The sequence below is a fragment of the Oncorhynchus nerka genome, linkage group LG25 (assembly GCF_034236695.1).
Source record: "Oncorhynchus nerka isolate Pitt River linkage group LG25, Oner_Uvic_2.0, whole genome shotgun sequence".
Taxonomy (NCBI): Eukaryota; Metazoa; Chordata; class Actinopteri; order Salmoniformes; family Salmonidae; genus Oncorhynchus; species Oncorhynchus nerka.
The window spans coordinates 44,740,451-44,758,194 of record NC_088420.1 but is presented as its reverse complement, the minus strand read 5'-3'; the positions used below and the strand labels follow the sequence as shown (position 1 = coordinate 44,758,194).

The 17,744-nt window shown below is 42.6% G+C and overlaps 1 protein-coding gene across 5 annotated transcripts in view; it reads right to left on the bottom strand.

The window, feature by feature from the left end:
- Positions 1–17,744, bottom strand: part of LOC115109555 (liprin-beta-1-like) — an 83,801-nt gene that overhangs the window by 5,324 nt on the left and 60,733 nt on the right. For all 5 annotated transcript variants that reach the window (XM_029634568.2, XM_029634564.2, XM_029634565.2 and 2 more), the window contains 3 exons: positions 11,668–11,779; positions 11,308–11,396; positions 1,496–1,618 (listed from right to left, as the gene is read on the bottom strand). In XM_029634568.2, coding sequence (XP_029490428.1) covers positions 1,496–1,618; positions 11,308–11,396; positions 11,668–11,779 — 324 coding nt within the window. The remainder of the gene's footprint in view (positions 1–1,495; positions 1,619–11,307; positions 11,397–11,667; positions 11,780–17,744) is intronic.

Sequence of the window (17,744 nt, the reverse complement as noted above, 5' to 3'; positions counted from 1 at the left end):
ACTCAACCTGACCAGTCTGGTATGGAAGATGCAGTGCTTTGGATGGGCCGGCGAGGGGAGTGACGCTGTTGACCTGATGCTGTTCTGTGTCGAGGCAGGCACCTCTGCCTGGAGCCAGGTGGCAAAGTCTGGTAGGTTGAAGGATACAGCACCTGTGCTAGATCTATAATCATGGACAAAAGTTTTGAGAATGACACAAATATACATTTTCAAACTCTGCCCCACACATGAATGGTCTCAGGATGGTTTACTGTTGGCATGACACAGGCCTGATGGTAGAGCTCACCTTGTCTTCTCCGGACAAGCTTTTTTCCGGATGCCCCAAACAATCGGAAAGGGGATTCATCAGAGAAAATGACTTTACCCCGGTCCTCAGCATCCCAATCCCTGTACCTTTTGCAGAATATCAGTCTGTCCCTGATGTTTTTCCTGGAGGGAAGTGGCTTCTTTGCTGCCTTTTTGACACCGGGCCATCTGAATCAACTTTAGGAGACGGTCTTGGCACATGCTGGACTTTCTTGGGCTCCCTGAAGCCTTCTTCACATCAATTGAACTGCTCTCCTTGAAGTTCTTGATGATCTGACAAATGGTTGATTTAGGTGCAATCTTACTGGCAGCAATATCCTTGCCTGTGAAGCCCTTTTTATGCAAAGAAACTATGACGGCACGTGTTTCCTGGCAGGTAACCATATTTGACACAGGAAGAACAATGATTCCAAGCACCACCCTCCTTTTGAAGCTTCCAGTCTGTTATTCAAACTCAATCAGCATGACCGAGTGATCTCCAGCCTCCAACACTCACACCTGTGTTAACGAGAGAATCACTGACATGTCAGCTGGTCCTTTGTGGCAGGGCTGAAATGCAGTGGAAATGTTTTTGGGGGATTCAGTTCATTTGCATGGCTAAGAGGGACTTTGCAATTAATTGCAATTCATATGATCACTATTCATAACATTCTGGAGTATATGCAAATTCCCATCATACAAACTGAGGCAGCAGGCGTTGTGAAAATTAATATTTGTGTCATTCTCAAAACTTTTGGCCACGACTGTACAGATGAAATGCTTGAATTCGCTAAACTGCTCAGCGGGGAGTTTCTCCAACAGAAGCTCAACATGTTTATTGTCCGTCAAGCACAACATTGAAAGGAAAATATAAGTTGGCCGCCCCATGCATTCACCAACAGGAATAAGGAAGTCTAGAGGGAGAAACTACTGCTTAAATAGTCAAGGGTGCTAATGAGCAAAGTGAAGACAGGTGAGGTGAGTGGCAATGGAGGGACGTGGCCAGAGGTTATGGGTGAGGACATGAGCCTTCACAACAGTAACAGTAGCATTGACAAGTGTTCATGTATCCCTGGAACCAGGGTTGTGTTCATTAGGGCCCACATCAGAAAACAATTTAAAACAACGGAAAGCAACAATAAGCCCTGTTTCAGTCAGTTGTCTTGCATTTGTTGCCTAATGAAAACGACCAGTGTTCCAGTGGCCTAACCTCATCGGAGGGCCGTCGGCGCAGGCAGTTGGGCTCGTAGTTGTTGAGGCGTAGCACCTGGATGGCTCTTTTGATGCTGAGGTGGTGGAGCACACTGCCCACCTTCAGAGACAACAGGGCATCCTAACAGAGGACACACAGGAACAAGAATGTTAAGAGTAATATGTCAGGTCAGACGGAAAAAGCCGGCAGGAGCCCTCATTTGAGTTAGTGATGAGTTTTTCATTAAGCAAAGAAAAAACCTACTACCCAGCAGGTAAAGTCATATAATCTGATGAGATTCTATATGGTTGTCTTGACCGAAGTAATATCAAGATAATACCGTTTTTTTCCCCAATCGCGTTGCTGCTATTTTCACAAGTATGCAGTGAATTCTCAAAAGTCTAGTACAAAATGGCAAACTGGTAACACTTGTAACGCAGTAAGTCTTATATTCAAAATATAGGTATGTGAAATACCATGAGAACAGTTTATTTTAATCACTGAAACAATATCTTCACAATTTACTTGTTTTAACAACCAGTTAATCCAATAGCAAAGAAAGTATATGCTACAGTACTGTAAATGATAGTACATTACACTGTTTTCACAGTATGCAATACACCCATCATAATTGACTGGAAATATAATTTCTATCCCATGTTTAATCAAAGGTGTGGTCATTAAAGACATCTTTCACAATCATTGATTTGAATGGTGGTGGACCATTCAAATCAAATTGTATGTCACATGCGCCAAATACAGTGAAATGCTTACTTACAAGCCCTTAACCAACAATGCTTGAATAAGTTAAGATTTTAAAATAAGTGTTAAGTAAAAAAATAGATAAGTAAAAAATAGAAAATAAAAGTAACAAATAATTAAACAGTAGCAGCAAAATAACAAGCAAGGCAAAATACAGGTGGTACCGGTACAGAGTCAATGTGCGGGGGCACCGGTTAGTCGAGGTAATATCTACATGTAGGTAGTTACTAAAGTGACTCTGCATTCATTATAAACAGAGAGTAGCAGCAGAGTAAGAGAGGCGTCTGAGTAGCCCTTGGATTAGCTGTTCAGGAGTCTTATGGCTTGGGGGTAGAAGCTGTTAAGAAGCCTTTTGGACCTAGACTTGGCGCTCCGGTACCGTTTGTCGTGTTGTAGCAGAGAGAACCGTCTATGACTAGGGTGCCAGGAGTCTGACAATTTTTAGGGCCTTCCTCTGACACAGAGGTCCTTTTGAGGATGAGGACCCATGCCGAATCGTTTCAGTCTCCTGAGGGGGAAATAGGCTTTGTTGTGCCCTCTTCATGACTGTCTGGGTGTGTTTGGACCATGATAGTTTGTTGGTAATGTGGACACCAAGGAACTTGAAGCTGTCAACCTGTTCCACGACAGCCCCGTCAATGACAAAATGGGGTGTGCTCGGTCCTCCTTTTCCTATAGTCAACAATCATCTCCTTTGTCTTGATCACATTGAGGGAGAGGATGTCCTGGCACCACAAGACCATGTCCTGACCTCCTCCTTATAGGCTCTCATCGTTGATCAGGCTGTTGTTTGCCGAAACTTGATGGTGTTGGAGTTGTGCCTGGCAATGCAGTCATGACTGAACAGGGAGTACAGGAGAGGACTGAGCACCCACCCCTGAGGGGGCCCCATGTTGAGGATCAGCATGGCGGATGTGTTGTTCTCTACTCTTACCACCTGTGACGGCCTGTCAGGAAGTCCAAGATCCAGTTGCAGAGGGAGGTGTTTAGTCCCAGGGTCCTTAGCTTAGTGATGAGCTAAGAGGGCACTATGGTGTTAAACGCTGAGCTGTAGTCAATGAGTAGCATTCTCACATACAGTTGAAGTCAGAAGTTTACATTACTCAGTTTCACAATTCCTGACATTTAATCCTCGTAAAAATTCCCTGTTTTAGGTGTTAGGATCACCACTTTATTTTGAGAATTTGAAATGTCAGAATAATAGTAGAGAGAATGACTTATTTGAGCTTTTATTTCTTTCATCACATTCCCAGTGGGTCAGACGTTTACATACACTCAATTAGTATTTGGTAGCATTGCCTTCAAAATTGTTTAACTTGGGTCAAACGTTTTGGGTAGCCTTCCACAAGCTTCCCACAATAAGTTGGGTGAATTTTGGCCCATTTCTCCTGACAAAGCTAGTGTAACGGAGTCAGGTTTGTAGGCCTCCTTGCTCGCACACACTTTTTCACTTTTCAAATGTATGGGATTGAGGTCAGGGCTTTGTGATGGCCACTCCAATACCTTGACTTTGTTGTCCTTAAGACATTTTGCTAAATCTTTGGAAGAATGCTTGGGGTCATTGTCCATTTGGAAGACCCATTTGTAACCAAGCTTAAACTTCCTGACTGATGTCTTGAGATGTTGCTTCAATATGTCCACAATTCTCCTACCTCACAATGCTATCTATTTTGTGAAGGGCACCAGTCCCTCCTGAAGCAAAGCACCCCCACAACATGATGCTGCCACCCCCGTGCTTCACGATTGGGATGGTGTTCTTCAGCTTGCAAGCATCCCCCTTTTTCCTCCAAACATAACAATGGTCATTATGGCCAAACAATTCTATTTTTGTTTCATCAGACAAGATTACATTTCTCAAAAAATAATGATAATTGTCCCCATGTGCAGTTGCAAACCGTAGTCTGGCTTTTTCATGTCGGTTTTGGAGCAGTGGCTTCTTCCTTGCTGAGCGGCCTTCCAGGTTATGTCGATATAGGACTGGTTTTACTGTGGATACAGACACTTTTGTTTGCTTTTCTGGGATTGATTTAGCACTTTTCGCACCAAAGATCGTTAATATCTAGGAGACAGAACGTGTCTCCTTCCTGAGCGGTATGAGGGCTGCATGGTTCCATGGTCTTTATACTTTTGTACTATTGTTTGTACAGATGAATGTGGTACCTTCAGGATGAACCAGACTGGTGGGGGTCTACAATGTTGTTTCTGAGGTCTTGGCTAATTTCTTTAGATTTTCCCATGATGTCAAGCAAAGATGCACTGAGTTTGAAGGTAGGCCTTGAAAATAATCCACAGGTAAACCTACAATTAATTCAAATTATGTCAATTAGCCTATCAGAAGCTTCTAAAGCCATGACATCATTTTCTGGATTTTTCCAAGCTGTTTAAAGGCACAGTCAACTTTGTGTATGTAAACTTCTGACCCACTGGAATTGTGATACAGTGAATTAATTAAGTTAAATAATCTGTCTGTAAACAATTATTAGAAAAATGACACAACCGACTTGCCAAAACTAGTTTGTTAACAAGAAATGTGTGGAGTGGTTGAAAAACAAGTTTTAATGACTCCAACCTAAGTGTATGTAAACGTCTGACAACTGTATGTGTTCCTTGCAGTGTGGAGTGCAATTGAGATTGCATCATCTGTGGATCTGTTGGGACGGTATGCAACTGGAGTGGTTCTAGGGTTTCTGCGATAATGGTGTTGATGTGAGCCATGACCTGCCTTTCAAAGCACTTCATGGCTACAGATGTGAGTGCTGCGGGTCAGTAGTCATTAGGTAGGTTACCTTAGTGTTCTTGGGCACAGGGACTACGGTGGTCTGCTTGAAACATGTTGGTATTACAGACTCTGTCAGGGACAGGTTTAAAACTGATTTGAGTTTCCCTGCATTAAAGTCCCCGGCCACTAGGAGCACCGCCTCTGGATGAGTGATTTCCTTTTTGCTTATGGCCGTATACAGCTCATTGAGTGCGGTCTTAGGGACAGTATCGGTGTGTGGTGGTATATAGACAACTACGAAAAAAATTGATGTACACTCTTGGTCGATAGTGTGGTCTACAGCTTATCATAAGATACTCTACCTCAGGTAGAGGCCTGCTGTTCTATCCTGCCGAAAAGCTTAAAACCCACCAGTTGTATGTTAATCATGCTGTCGTTCAGCCACGACTCAGTGAAATATATTACAGTTTTTAATGTCCCGTTGGTAGTATATACGTGCTCGTAGTTCATCTATTTTATTATTGATTGATTGTAAGTTGGCTAATAGAACTGATGGTAAAGGTCAATTACCCTCTCAGCGACAGATCCTTACAAGGCACCCGGACCGTCGTCCACGATTCCTCGGTCTTTTCCTCCTGCGAATGACGGGGATGAGGGCCTTGTCGGGTGTCTGGAGTAAATCCCTCCCATCAGACTCGTTGAAGAAGAAAAATGCATCCAGTACGGGGTGAGTATTCCCTGCCCTGATATCAAGAAGCTCTTTTTGGTCATAAGACACGGTGGCAGAAACAAATAACAAATAACGCGAAAAAACATACACAACAGCACAATTGGTTACGGATCGTAAAACGGCGGCCCTCTCCTTCGGCGCCATTCTTGATATACACGGGAAACTGTTGAGTGTGAAAAACCCAGCAACAAATTAAACAAATGAAAGAAACTTAACGTTTAGTAGGCACTAGTTTGCATCAAGCACTAACTCTACTCTCAGCCATAGGTTCTCATCGACATTGCAGTCAATGTCCTCATTGTTCATTCGCCTGGTGAAAAAATGGTTGGCATGGCGAATCCAAACCTAACATTGGTCTGGATTGATGTCATCGCATGCCTCACCCATGGCCTGGAGGAGAGTCGCATGCTAATACAGATGGCAATCATACACCTACCTGTATTGTAATCACGCATTGTATTGGACTCACTGTTGTCCCATTGGATAAAAGCATCTTTTAAGTAAATGGCACATTTTACAGTAATAAAGTACTGTATTGGCCAATTACATTTTAGTAAAGTAGTGTAAACCCCCCATCAAAAAGACCCCAGCAACTCCATTTTGGAAACATGTTTACTGTACACACACAGTTATTACACACACAGTACCTTCGGAAAGTATTCAGACTTGTTCCACATTTTGTTAGGTTACAGCCTTATTCTCATCAATCTACACACAATACTCCATAATGACAAATAAAAAGAGAAAATATTAATAAATATCACATTTACGTAAGTTTTCAGACCCTTTACTCAGTACTTTTTGAAGCACCTTTGGCAGCAATTACAGCCTTGAGTCTTCTTGGGTGTGACACTACAAGCTTGGCACAACTGTATTTGGGGAGTTTCTCTCATTCTTCTCTGCAGATCCTCTCAAGCTCTGTCAGGTTGGATGGGGAGCGTTGCTGCACAGCTATTTTTAGGTCTCTCCAGAGATGTTTGTTCAAGTTCAAGTCCGGAGTCTGGCTGGGCCACCCGAAGCCACTCCTTCGTTGTCTTGGCTGTGTGCTTAGGGTCGTTGTCCTGTTGGAAGGTGAACCTTGGCCCCAGCCTGAGCGCTCTGGAGCAGATTTTCATCAAGGAACTATCTGGTACTTTGCTCCGTTCATCTTTTCCTCGATCCTAACTAGTCTCCAAGTCCCTGCCACTGGAAAAAACACCACTTGGTGGTGACCAAGCTTCACCGTAGGGATGGTGACAGGTTTCCTCCAGACGTGACGCTTGGCATTCAGGCCAAAGAGTTCATTCTTGGTTTCATCAGACTAGAGAATCTTGTTTCTTTAGGTGCCTTTTGGAAAATCCCAAGCAGGCTTGTCATGTAACTTTTACTGAGGAGTTGCTACCGTCTGGCCACTCTACAATAAAGGCCTGATTGGTGAGGTCCTGCAGAGAAAGTTGTCCTTCTGGAAGGTTCTTATCTCCACAGAGGAACTATAGAGCTCTGTCAGCGTGCACATTGAGTTCTTGGTCACCTCCCTGACCAAGACCCTTCTCTCCCGATTGCTCTAGGAAGAGTCTTGGTGGTTCCAAACTGTATTGACGGTGGTGCTGGTTGTCCTTGCTCGCTGTAACTAAGAAAGTAATACATGGTACTAGGAGTGGAAATCATGTTTTTTTTCTGTGAATGTTGGAGTTTATGTAAGTGCAATGGATATAATCAAGCCACCAGAGGCTTTGAGCATGGATGGGAATGTGGATACGAATTGGAAAACATTTCGGCAGGGTTTTTTGCTGTATATGTCTGCCATTGGATTTACGAAGGAGCCGGATGAATGTAAAGTTGCTATTTTTCTTACTATAGCGGGTACCCAGGCAATCGATATATTCAATACCTTCATGTTTGCAAATGAGGAGGATAAAGACGAGTTCACGGAGGAACTGGATCAGTTTGATGCATATTGTTCACCTAATAAGAACGAGACATATGAATGTGTTTCACTGTCGTATACAACAGCAAGGTGAAAAGTTTGACGTCTTTCTTACTGATTTGAAATTAAAAGCACGGACGTAATTTTGTAGACCTAACCTCATCTATGCTTCAAGATAAGACTGTGTTTGGTATAAATGACTCCAGAGAGAAAGATTTCTGAGGGAAAGTGAGTTACATTTGGACACTGCAGTAAAAATATATGTCAGGTGAATGAGCTGGCACAATCGCATATTAAAACCTTTAGCTCCACACGAGCAAGCACTGCTATGGAGGTGGAAAGCACAGCAGTGGATATTGTAGATAAGGACACAAGGGGGCGCTATGAGCAAAGGAGCCACAAGCAATATGACTTTGATCAAAGGATTCACAAGCAATATGAATCTAACAGGAAGTGTCCTGCCTTTGTGACATTTCGCTACAAGTGCAAGGGGAAAATTTTGGGGGAAAAATGTGTATCGCAAAGGACAAGTATGGGGGACAAAATGTTCACACTATTGAAATGGAGGAGAATGAACAAAGTGATTTGTTTGTGGGCACTGTGAGGACACAAGGGGGTGCATGGAGGATGGGCAAGAACCATCACAGGTCCATACTATAGCTAGTGACCATTGGGTTGAACCACTAGTGGTCAATGGTACAATTTTGAACTTAAAGCTGGATACAGGAGCTAAAGTCAACCTAATTAATATGAGGGATGTGCATGAGTTAAAGCACAAACCAGTCATCATGCAAAAGGCTGTGGCTCTCAAAGCGTACAATGGCCACGCAATTGAGACTAAAAGTTTTGTGTCGGCTAACTGTAAAGCGAAAAACAAGAAGCCACACACTTATGTTTGTGATTGTACCAGAGGGGCATGATTCTCTCTTGGGGAATACAGCATGTGAGTCGTTGGGACTGGTTAAGCGAGTGTACACCATTAATGACTGACTGGCTGCACAGTGTTCAAAGGGTGACAAGTAATCAAAATGGTGAGGAGATTGTGCAAAGATATTCGGATGTGTTCACAGGATTTGGAGCAGTACCTCTGTTCTAACCAATGTGCCTGGGTCAACTTTAGTGGTAGCAGATGCCCTCTCAAGGGCTCCATTTGTGGTGGCCCAAATCAGCCTCAATCAGGAGTCTATGGAGGAAGAGGTTTCCTTGCATGTGGATATGGTCATGGAGTCACTTCCTGTTTCAGAGCAGCAACGACAGAGAATAGTTTTAGAGATGACAACAGATCCCATTCTTTGCAAGGTGATCCATAATCTGGAAAATGGCTATCAAAAAGGCTCTTGTAAGCAGAGCTGTCAGTGGTCAATTGTGTGCTGTTGAAGAATAACAGAATGGTGATACCTGCTCTAATGCGTCAGGAGATGCTAAAGAGAGTACATGAAGGACATCTGGGAGCTGAGAAATGTAAGCGAAGGGCCAGAGAGTCCCTTTATTGACCAAATATAAATTCTGACATTGAGCAAATGGTGGGAAATTGTGACATCTCAAATTTCATTAGACAGCCTAAGGAGCCCATGGTTATGGGAGAGGTACCCACCACAGCCTGGGAAAAGATTGGAGTCGACTTGTTTCACTGCAATGGTAAGGACTATGTGTTGACTATCGACTACTTGTCAAATTACCCTGAAATTGAACTCTTGTCCAGCAAAACAGCAAAGACTGTCATTTTGCACTTGAAATAATGTTTTGCTAGGCATGGGATTCCCCCTAGTGTTTGTTTCTGATAATGCACCTCAGTTTGCTTGCAGTGAGTTTTAGATGTTTGCAGAGCATTTTGAGTTCAGACATATAACCTCTAGTCTGCTATATCCTAAAAATAATGGGAAGGCTGAAAAAAAGGTGTGCAAATCATGAAGAGACTCTTTAAAAAAGTCAGCACACAGTGGGACTGATCAATACTTGGCTTTATTGTCTTACAAAACAGCGCCCTTGGAATGTGGCCGGTCACCTGCAGAAATCTTAAAATGGGACGCAAGTTGCGTTCCAGGTTGCCTAGTTTCTGCCTGAATGACTGTCATTAGCTGTGAATGATAGGGCCCTACATCCGAAGGCAAGACACAAATTCTACTATAACAAAACTGCTAGAGTTGTTACAGTTGGCAGCTCAGGATGTGGTTCGAATTCGGGATCCGAATTCATGGGATAGAAAGGCTACTGTATTGGAGGTTGCGCCTTGATCATATACAGTCAGGACAGAAGATGAGTCTGTGTATCGGCGCAATAGACAAAACCTTTTGAGAACACAGGAGACGTTTGAGGACACCGGCATACTGCCACTGGACTCCAAAGAATGGAGAACAAGTGGGGATATGACAGAAGGTACTAGGACAGAAGCTTCAAACACAGAGCCTTAGACCCTGCACAGGTCTGAGAGGGCCAGCAGGCCTCCAGAAAGACTGAATATTCACTGGTGATGTTTAATGGACCAAAGACTGACTCATTGAGTTGTTTAATGGACCAAAGACTGACTCATTGAGTTGTTTAATGGACCAAAGACTGACTCATTGAGTTGGGGTTTGTTTTGATATGTTCATGATTGACTATTGGAAAACAAAGAATTGATATTTGTGAATTGGCATTACTTGTTGATGAAATGTGTACGTTTGTCAATTTTTTAAAAACATATAGATGAAGATAAAAAAAAAAGGGGTTGATGGGGTTCTGAGTGATGGTTTATGACACTCTTATGACACCTGTGGTATATGTGAGGCAATGGTGGAATAACATTACAACTCGTTAACTATGATTGACGGTGCTGGTTGTCCTTGCTCGCTGTAATTAACAAAGTAATACACAAACTTCTTCCATTTAAGAATGATGGAGGCCACTGTGTTCTTGGTGACCTTCAATGCTGCAGAAATGTTTTGGTACCCTTCCCCAGATCTGTGCCTCGACACAATCCTGTCTCGGAGCTCTATGGACAATTCCTTCAACCTCATGGCTTGGTTTTTGCTCTGACATGCACTGTCAACTGTGGGACCTTATATAGACAGGTGTGTGCCTTTCCAAATCATGCCCGATCAATCAAATTTACCACAGGTGGACTCCAATGAAGTTGTAAAAGCATCTCAAGGATAATCAATGGAAACAGGATGCACCTGAGCTCAATTTTCAGTCTAATTGCAAAGGGTCCGAATACTTATGCAAATAAGGTCATTTTTGTTTATTATTCATACATTTGCAAACATTTCTAAAAACCAGTGTTTCCTCTGTCATTATGGGGTATTGGGTGTAGATTGCGGAGGATTTTTTTGATTTATTTAATCACTTTTAGGATAAGGTTGTAACGTAACAAAATATGCAAAAAGTCAATGGGTCTGAATACTTCCCGAAGGCACTGTACTTGTGAGAATTGCACGAAAGCGATGGAAAAAAACAAATAGTAGTGTGGTGCATGGCAAGTGTTTTTGTGAGCAGTCTTAAATCAAGCCATTGTGTAGTGATTGCGTCCAGAGGGTAAGCCTATGCCTTCTCCAGTGTTACTAATCCACGCTGTTCAGTCTGTTCAGCCTAATGTGAACTAGCAGTGTGATCATTATGCCCAGAGACATACGACATATATCTCTATCTGTGACTCTGATCAGACCCATGCATGGCCTGAGGACAGGAATATTGGTGGGTGTGTTTGTGCGCGAGCATCAGTCGGTCTGACTCACTACTGTCATATAGTGCAGCATGCGGCCGTCCACCCTCCCTTCATCAAACTGGGTCTTATACTGAGGCAGGCCAATGTCATCCAGCCATCCTGAGGAAGGAGACGAGAGAGGGGGAGAGAAGGCGAGAGAGGGGGAGAGAAAGAGAGTGAGATTTGCCAACCTGCCAGTCAATTTTGCCATCAGAAATCAAACAATCAAACTTGCATTTTGAGAGCACTTGAATCAAATTTATAACTAGTAAATTGGATTACAATTAATTCAAAACACCCACCATATAATTTAGACAACATGAGATGACGTAAGGCATAGTAAAACCCCAGTATAAAACCTTGACCCCATACTGGCAGTTCATCTACTCACTGGTCACCCAGTTGTAGTCCAGTTTGCCCTTATTGTCATCCTCCTCAGAGCCCAGAGCCTGCAGGGCCAGTTGGAGCTTCTTCCTGTGCAGCGGGTGTTTGATGCCCAGCTCCTAAACACACACATATGTGCAAATGCACACACAGAGATAACAACCACCCAAAGTCAGTGTATTATACGCCACACCCCCAGGGCAGAACAGAGACACAGTTAGCCTGACAACAAGGATTACTTCCATCCATTTGATTAACTGCCTACAAAGTACAGTATGTTTGGCCAGAGTGGCTACAGAGTAAAAAAAGAGGCAGGTTCAAAATAAAAGTGCTGTGAATATTTGATGGAATATATGGGATCTGAAATCTGATGCTGAGATGCACCGGGCTTCAACAATTCTGCCATAATATAGAATACTTTTATATGAATGAACAAATTACACTGAGTATACAAAACATTAAAAACATCTGCTCTTTCCATGACAGACTGACCATATGACAGCTATGATCCCTTATTGATGGCACTTGTTAAATCCACTTCAAATCAGTGTAGAAGGAAAAAAAATATTGATTTTTAAGCCTTGAGACATGGACTGTGTATGTGTGCCATTCAGAGGGTGAATGGGCAAGACTGAAGATTCACGTGCTTTTGAACGGGGTATGGTAGTAGGTGCCAGGCGCACCGGTTTGTATCAAGAAGTACAACGCTCCTAGGTTTTTCACGCTCAACAGTTTCCTGTGTGTATCAAGATTGGTCCACCATCCAAAGGACATCGAGCCAACTTGACACAACTGTGGGAAGCATTGGAGAAAATATGGGCCAGAATCCCTGTGGAACGCTTTCGACACCTTGGGCAAAAGGGGGTGCAACTCAATATTAGGAATTTCCTAAAGTTCCTAATGTTTTGTACACTCAGCGTATATTGAAAATACTGTGATTGAATAACAATTGTTGAGAGATGAAATAATGTACCGTAATTTCCGGACTATAAACCGCTACTTTATTCCCACACTTTGAACCTCGTGGTTTATACAATGACGCGGCTAATTTATGGATTTTTCCCGCTTTCACAAGATTCATGCCGCCAAAAAACTGAGCACCGTCACATAATGTGACGTAAATCGAGTGCGCTCAAACTTTCCATCATTCTGATTACGGTAGTAATTTTGTCACCCTCATCATGGCAAAGACACGGAGAAATGCATATGATGCAGCTTTCAAGTTGAAGGCGATCGATCTGGCTGTTGGAAAAGGAAATAGAGCTGCTGCATGGGAGCTTGGCCTTAATGAGTCATTTATAAGACTTTGTAAACAGCAGCGTGAGGAACTGACCCAGTGCAAAAAGACAACAAACCTTTCAGAGGGAAGAAAAGCAGATGGCCCAAAGTATTTGCAGCCACTCGACATCAGTGTAAATTGTGAATTTAAGGTGGCGCTCCGTGTTCAGTGGGAGGCTTGGATGACAAGTGGGGAGAAATCCTTCACTAAAACGGGCCGCATGCGAAGAGCAATTTATGGTCAAGTCTGCCAGTGGGTCCTGACAGCGTGGAGCATTGTCAAAAAATCCACTATCATCAACGGGTTTCGAAAGGCTGGACTGCTGTGTGTTGAAGGAGCAGCATGAGCTCAGCGGGGTATTTGCCTCCGGATGAAAGTGACGAGAGCGACAATGAAAACGATCCAACATCGGATGAAGCAATTCTGAGGCTATTCAACTCCGACACCGAAGGAGATGAATGGTGGTTTCAGTGCACAGGAGGAGGAAGATAGTGACCAATGACTTTACTGGTAGGCTACTGTTTAATTTTTGTTACAAGCCGTGTTTCGTTTAAAGGCTGTGTAAAGTTCATTTGTTTCAATGTACCGGTAGGCACCTGCGGCTTATAGACATGTGCGGCTTATTTATGTACAAAATACATATTTTTTTATAATTCAGTGGGTGCGGTTTATAGTCGGGTGCGCTTAATAGTCCAGCAATTACGGTAATCACTTTTTACCTGGTTAAAGTTGTTTACTCTAAATTCAGACTGGAGTATTATTTTAATACTCATACTTTTTACTCAAACACCCGCGACCCATTCAAAACGTACCGCGACCCATTCAAAACGTACCGCGACCCATTCAAAACGTACCGCGACCCATTCAAAATGTACCGCGACCCATTCAAAACGTACCGCGACCCATTCAAAACGTACCGCGACCCAAATTTGGGTTCTTACCCACCAGTTGAGAATCGCTGCCTTACAGGATTATTTGTCTGATTGTTAAGGTCCTTAAGTACGGTACAATAATACATAGCTTCTGGCTTTGACTTCATCAATAGGTGCTTCAACCCTGAGCCTAATGGGGCGAAAATGCCTCATAGGGGATCAATTAAGCAATAAGGCCCGAGGAGATGTGGTATATGGCCAGTATACCACGGCTAAGGGCTGTTCTTAAGCACAGCAGTAAAAATGAAGTATAGCAGTAAAAATAAACGTTTTGTCATACCCGTGGTATACGGTGTGCGTTTCTTTCGCCTATAGATTATTCTGTTACCCAGTAAACAGCACCCTACCGACAAAAATCTCTAAAACGATGCCGAATGACAATTATTTTCAAGACACTGGTCAAAGACTCAAACGAGATTACTTTGAATACAGCCAAAGGGGTGTCCCTTTTTGACACCCCGGGGGGCAATTCTGACCTCTCGAAAGAACTGTTGCATTCACGTCTGGCACTTAGATAAATGTATCTACATATAGTCACTCTTAGTGATTATGTGCGTCAAGACATTATTCCACGGGGACTCAGGTGGCAAAAAGAACCATCATTGGGACAGCGCACAGATGATTTCTGTGAGCACTGGTGTGCCATCCTGAACAAATGCTCGATTGATTTAAAGACATTAATTGTTGACATTAATTGTTGATTTGACTGAAATGGATAACACGATTGAAGAGAAACGCACAGCTCTGCAAGGAGCTGTTAATGATGATGGCATATTCAATGAACTGAGGAAAACTAACCAAGCGCTCCAGGACAAGCTGTCTACAGAAATAAATGAACTTCAAATCAGGAAATTCAACCAAGACAAAAAAGACAAGTCCAAGGACAAAGTCTACTTCTGGAGAAACACTGAAAAAACAGGTCCTGCTCCTCCTCTCCATGACAGACGCAGGAGGGCTGCCGCTTACTTCTATCCACCCCCATCTGACCAACGCTCTACAACCAGCACCTCATCTGCTTCCAGTTTTTTATCCAACGAGAGACTGGGCCGACATTAGGGCGGAGGTGGCTGCGGGCACGTGCACCGACGAGATGCAGCGCCCGACAGGGTAAGAAGAAACAACTACCAGAGGCAGAGGGGACCATTCACACGTTCCCAGATCCCATGGGACGGAGTGTTTTTAATTTATCAAGCAAGATATTGAGCCCTGCCTATGTCTCCTTGCTTAATAAAGGGTTATCTTTTGTACCTACAACTCAGTGCAACAATTTTGATGTTATGGTAGACATGTTTGAGTTTTTTTTAGAAACATCCGTTTTAAGGGGATACTTTAGCTCTCCTAATCGTGATATTTCTACTGAACATGTAGGTTGCTCACCTGCACATACTCCGACTCCTTTTAGAAGTAAGAGTTATTTTATACCTTCAGCCAATCACAAATCACTCTATTGAGATATATTGCAGACTTGTTGAAAAATATGTTGTTCATCTCCTTACGAACAAACACGAGTACATATCTTTCCATAATTTACCGAAGGATGAAAAACAAGTTTTGCTTGATTTACAATTCGATACGTCAGTCCTTACCCACCCTGCTGATAAGGGTGGGTCAGTTGTACTCATGGATAGGACAGTTTATGTAAATGAGTGTCATAGACAACACCTTTTACAAGAAACTCAGAAGTGACCCCACTGCCCAATTTCAGAACATGATCTTTACTGTCCTAGATGGTTATTTAAGTTCTGGTCAGACACCCAAAAAAGAACATGACTTTTTGGCTATTCAACACCCTAAAATTGCCACTTTTTATACTACCCGAAATTACACAAGAATGTTACAAAACCTCCAGGGCGCCCTATTGTAGCGGGCATTGATGGAGTAACGGCCCTTCTATTGACTTTTGTTGACTTTTTTACTAGACCACTCGCATAACAGCTCCCCTCCCTTGCAAAGGACACCAGCAGTATGATCTCTATTATTGAATCTCTTAATCCTCTCCCTGATAATAATTTGTTAGTTACTTTTGTTGTTGAGTCGTTATACACAAATATTCCACACGAGGGCAGTATTGAAGCTGTGGAACATTTTCTTCTGCAACGTGACCCTAATGAACTACCTTACAGTGTGTGCATTATAACATTGGCTGAAATAGTACTCACACACAACTACTTCATGTTTCTAAATGATTTCTTTATTCAGACAAAAGGTACCGCTATGGGATCCCCCATGGCTCCTAACTATGCTAATTTGTATGTGGGTTACATGGAGAAACAGTCTATTTTCAATCCTCTCAAAAATGTTTTCTTGCCTCAGGTCATTATTTGGAAACAGTATATTGATATTTTTGTTCTATGGAGGGGTGATGTAAAACAGCTCCAGGCATTCCTTAACTCTTGTTCTGAGCATCTGAGATTTACTATGCAATCTGATACACGTCAAATCAGTTTTCTTGATCTTCTGATCTTGTGTGAAGATAACGTTCTATACACTGATCTTTACAGGAAGTCTACTGATCGTAACAGTTTGTTGAGGGCTGATAGTTGTCACCCACTTCCCTTGAGAAACAGTTTGCCCGACAGCCAATTCTGTCTAATCAAAATAATTTGTAAAAAAACAAATCAGATTTCGACAGAAATAGAGCGGGTACCAAAAATGGTCAGATTAATAATGCCATTGAGAAAATTCAAAACATGACCCTTTTCAAGGTCAGTGTCGCAAAAATAAGCATTCTTGCGTTCGAACTACCCGCTATTCAAAGTGCCCTGAACAAATTAAGGGAATCATTCAAACATTGGTACATTCTAAGATCCGATGATAGTGTCGGTAGTGTGTTTTCAGACCTTCCCTTGGTCGTATTCTCGTGGGGCAGAAACCTCAGAGATCAATTGGTAAACTCTGATTTACCACCCCAAGATATCCCTGCACAGCGTGTATTTGCACCCCTACTGGATGGAAAATACAAATGTAATGGCTGTGCTCAATGCAATGGCACATATAAATGTAGATCCTTCAAACACCCCCAAACAGGGAAACAGATCCCAACCAAAGGTGTCATCACGTGCTCTACTAAGGCAGTTATTTATCTTATAACTTGTCCTTGTGGTAAAAATGATGTGGGTAAAACAAAGCGCAAATTAAAAGTACGTATCTCGGAGCACCATTAGGTGCAAAAACTCGATTTACCCAGTTGCGGCCCAATTTTTGGAAGGAAACCACTCAATTTCGTCTTTACGTTATATTGGCATCGAACATGTCACCCTCCCTAGGAGGGGGTGACCTCGACAATTTATTGTTAAAACAAGAGGCTGTCTGGATCTTTAATTTAAAGACCATTGGTCTCAACGTAGACTTCGGTCTCAACGTAGACTAATCTGAAGCCATTAATGTGATTTTGCTGTTGTAAATGTTTGTAGGCTGATGTAGCCAAATTGTACCTATGATCGTACGCTATCCATTTGTTTTTTGTATGCTGTTTTAATATGAGAATTAACCAATGATATCCGGCCACACACAGCCATGATTACAGACACCGGTGTCTCTCTTTTGGCACTACATAAATGAGTCATCCCGCAGTGTTTGTCATTATACCCTGATGAAGGCAGCTTGTCTGTCGAAACATTGGACATAACATTTTTTGCATCTGAGCTCCTAGAGTGTGCGGCTCTTCTTTATTTTTATTTTTAAGTGTTCCACTCCTCAAGCCAGCACCTCGCCTAAATAGGTGTGCGTTTCTTTCACCTCTAGATTATATGGTTTGATATACCACGGCGGTCAGCCAATCAGCATTCAGGGCTCGAACCACCCAGTTTATAATAACAAATAATATATGTTTGTACTGTAGGTGTACTGCAATGTACTGCAGGTGTTTTTTCG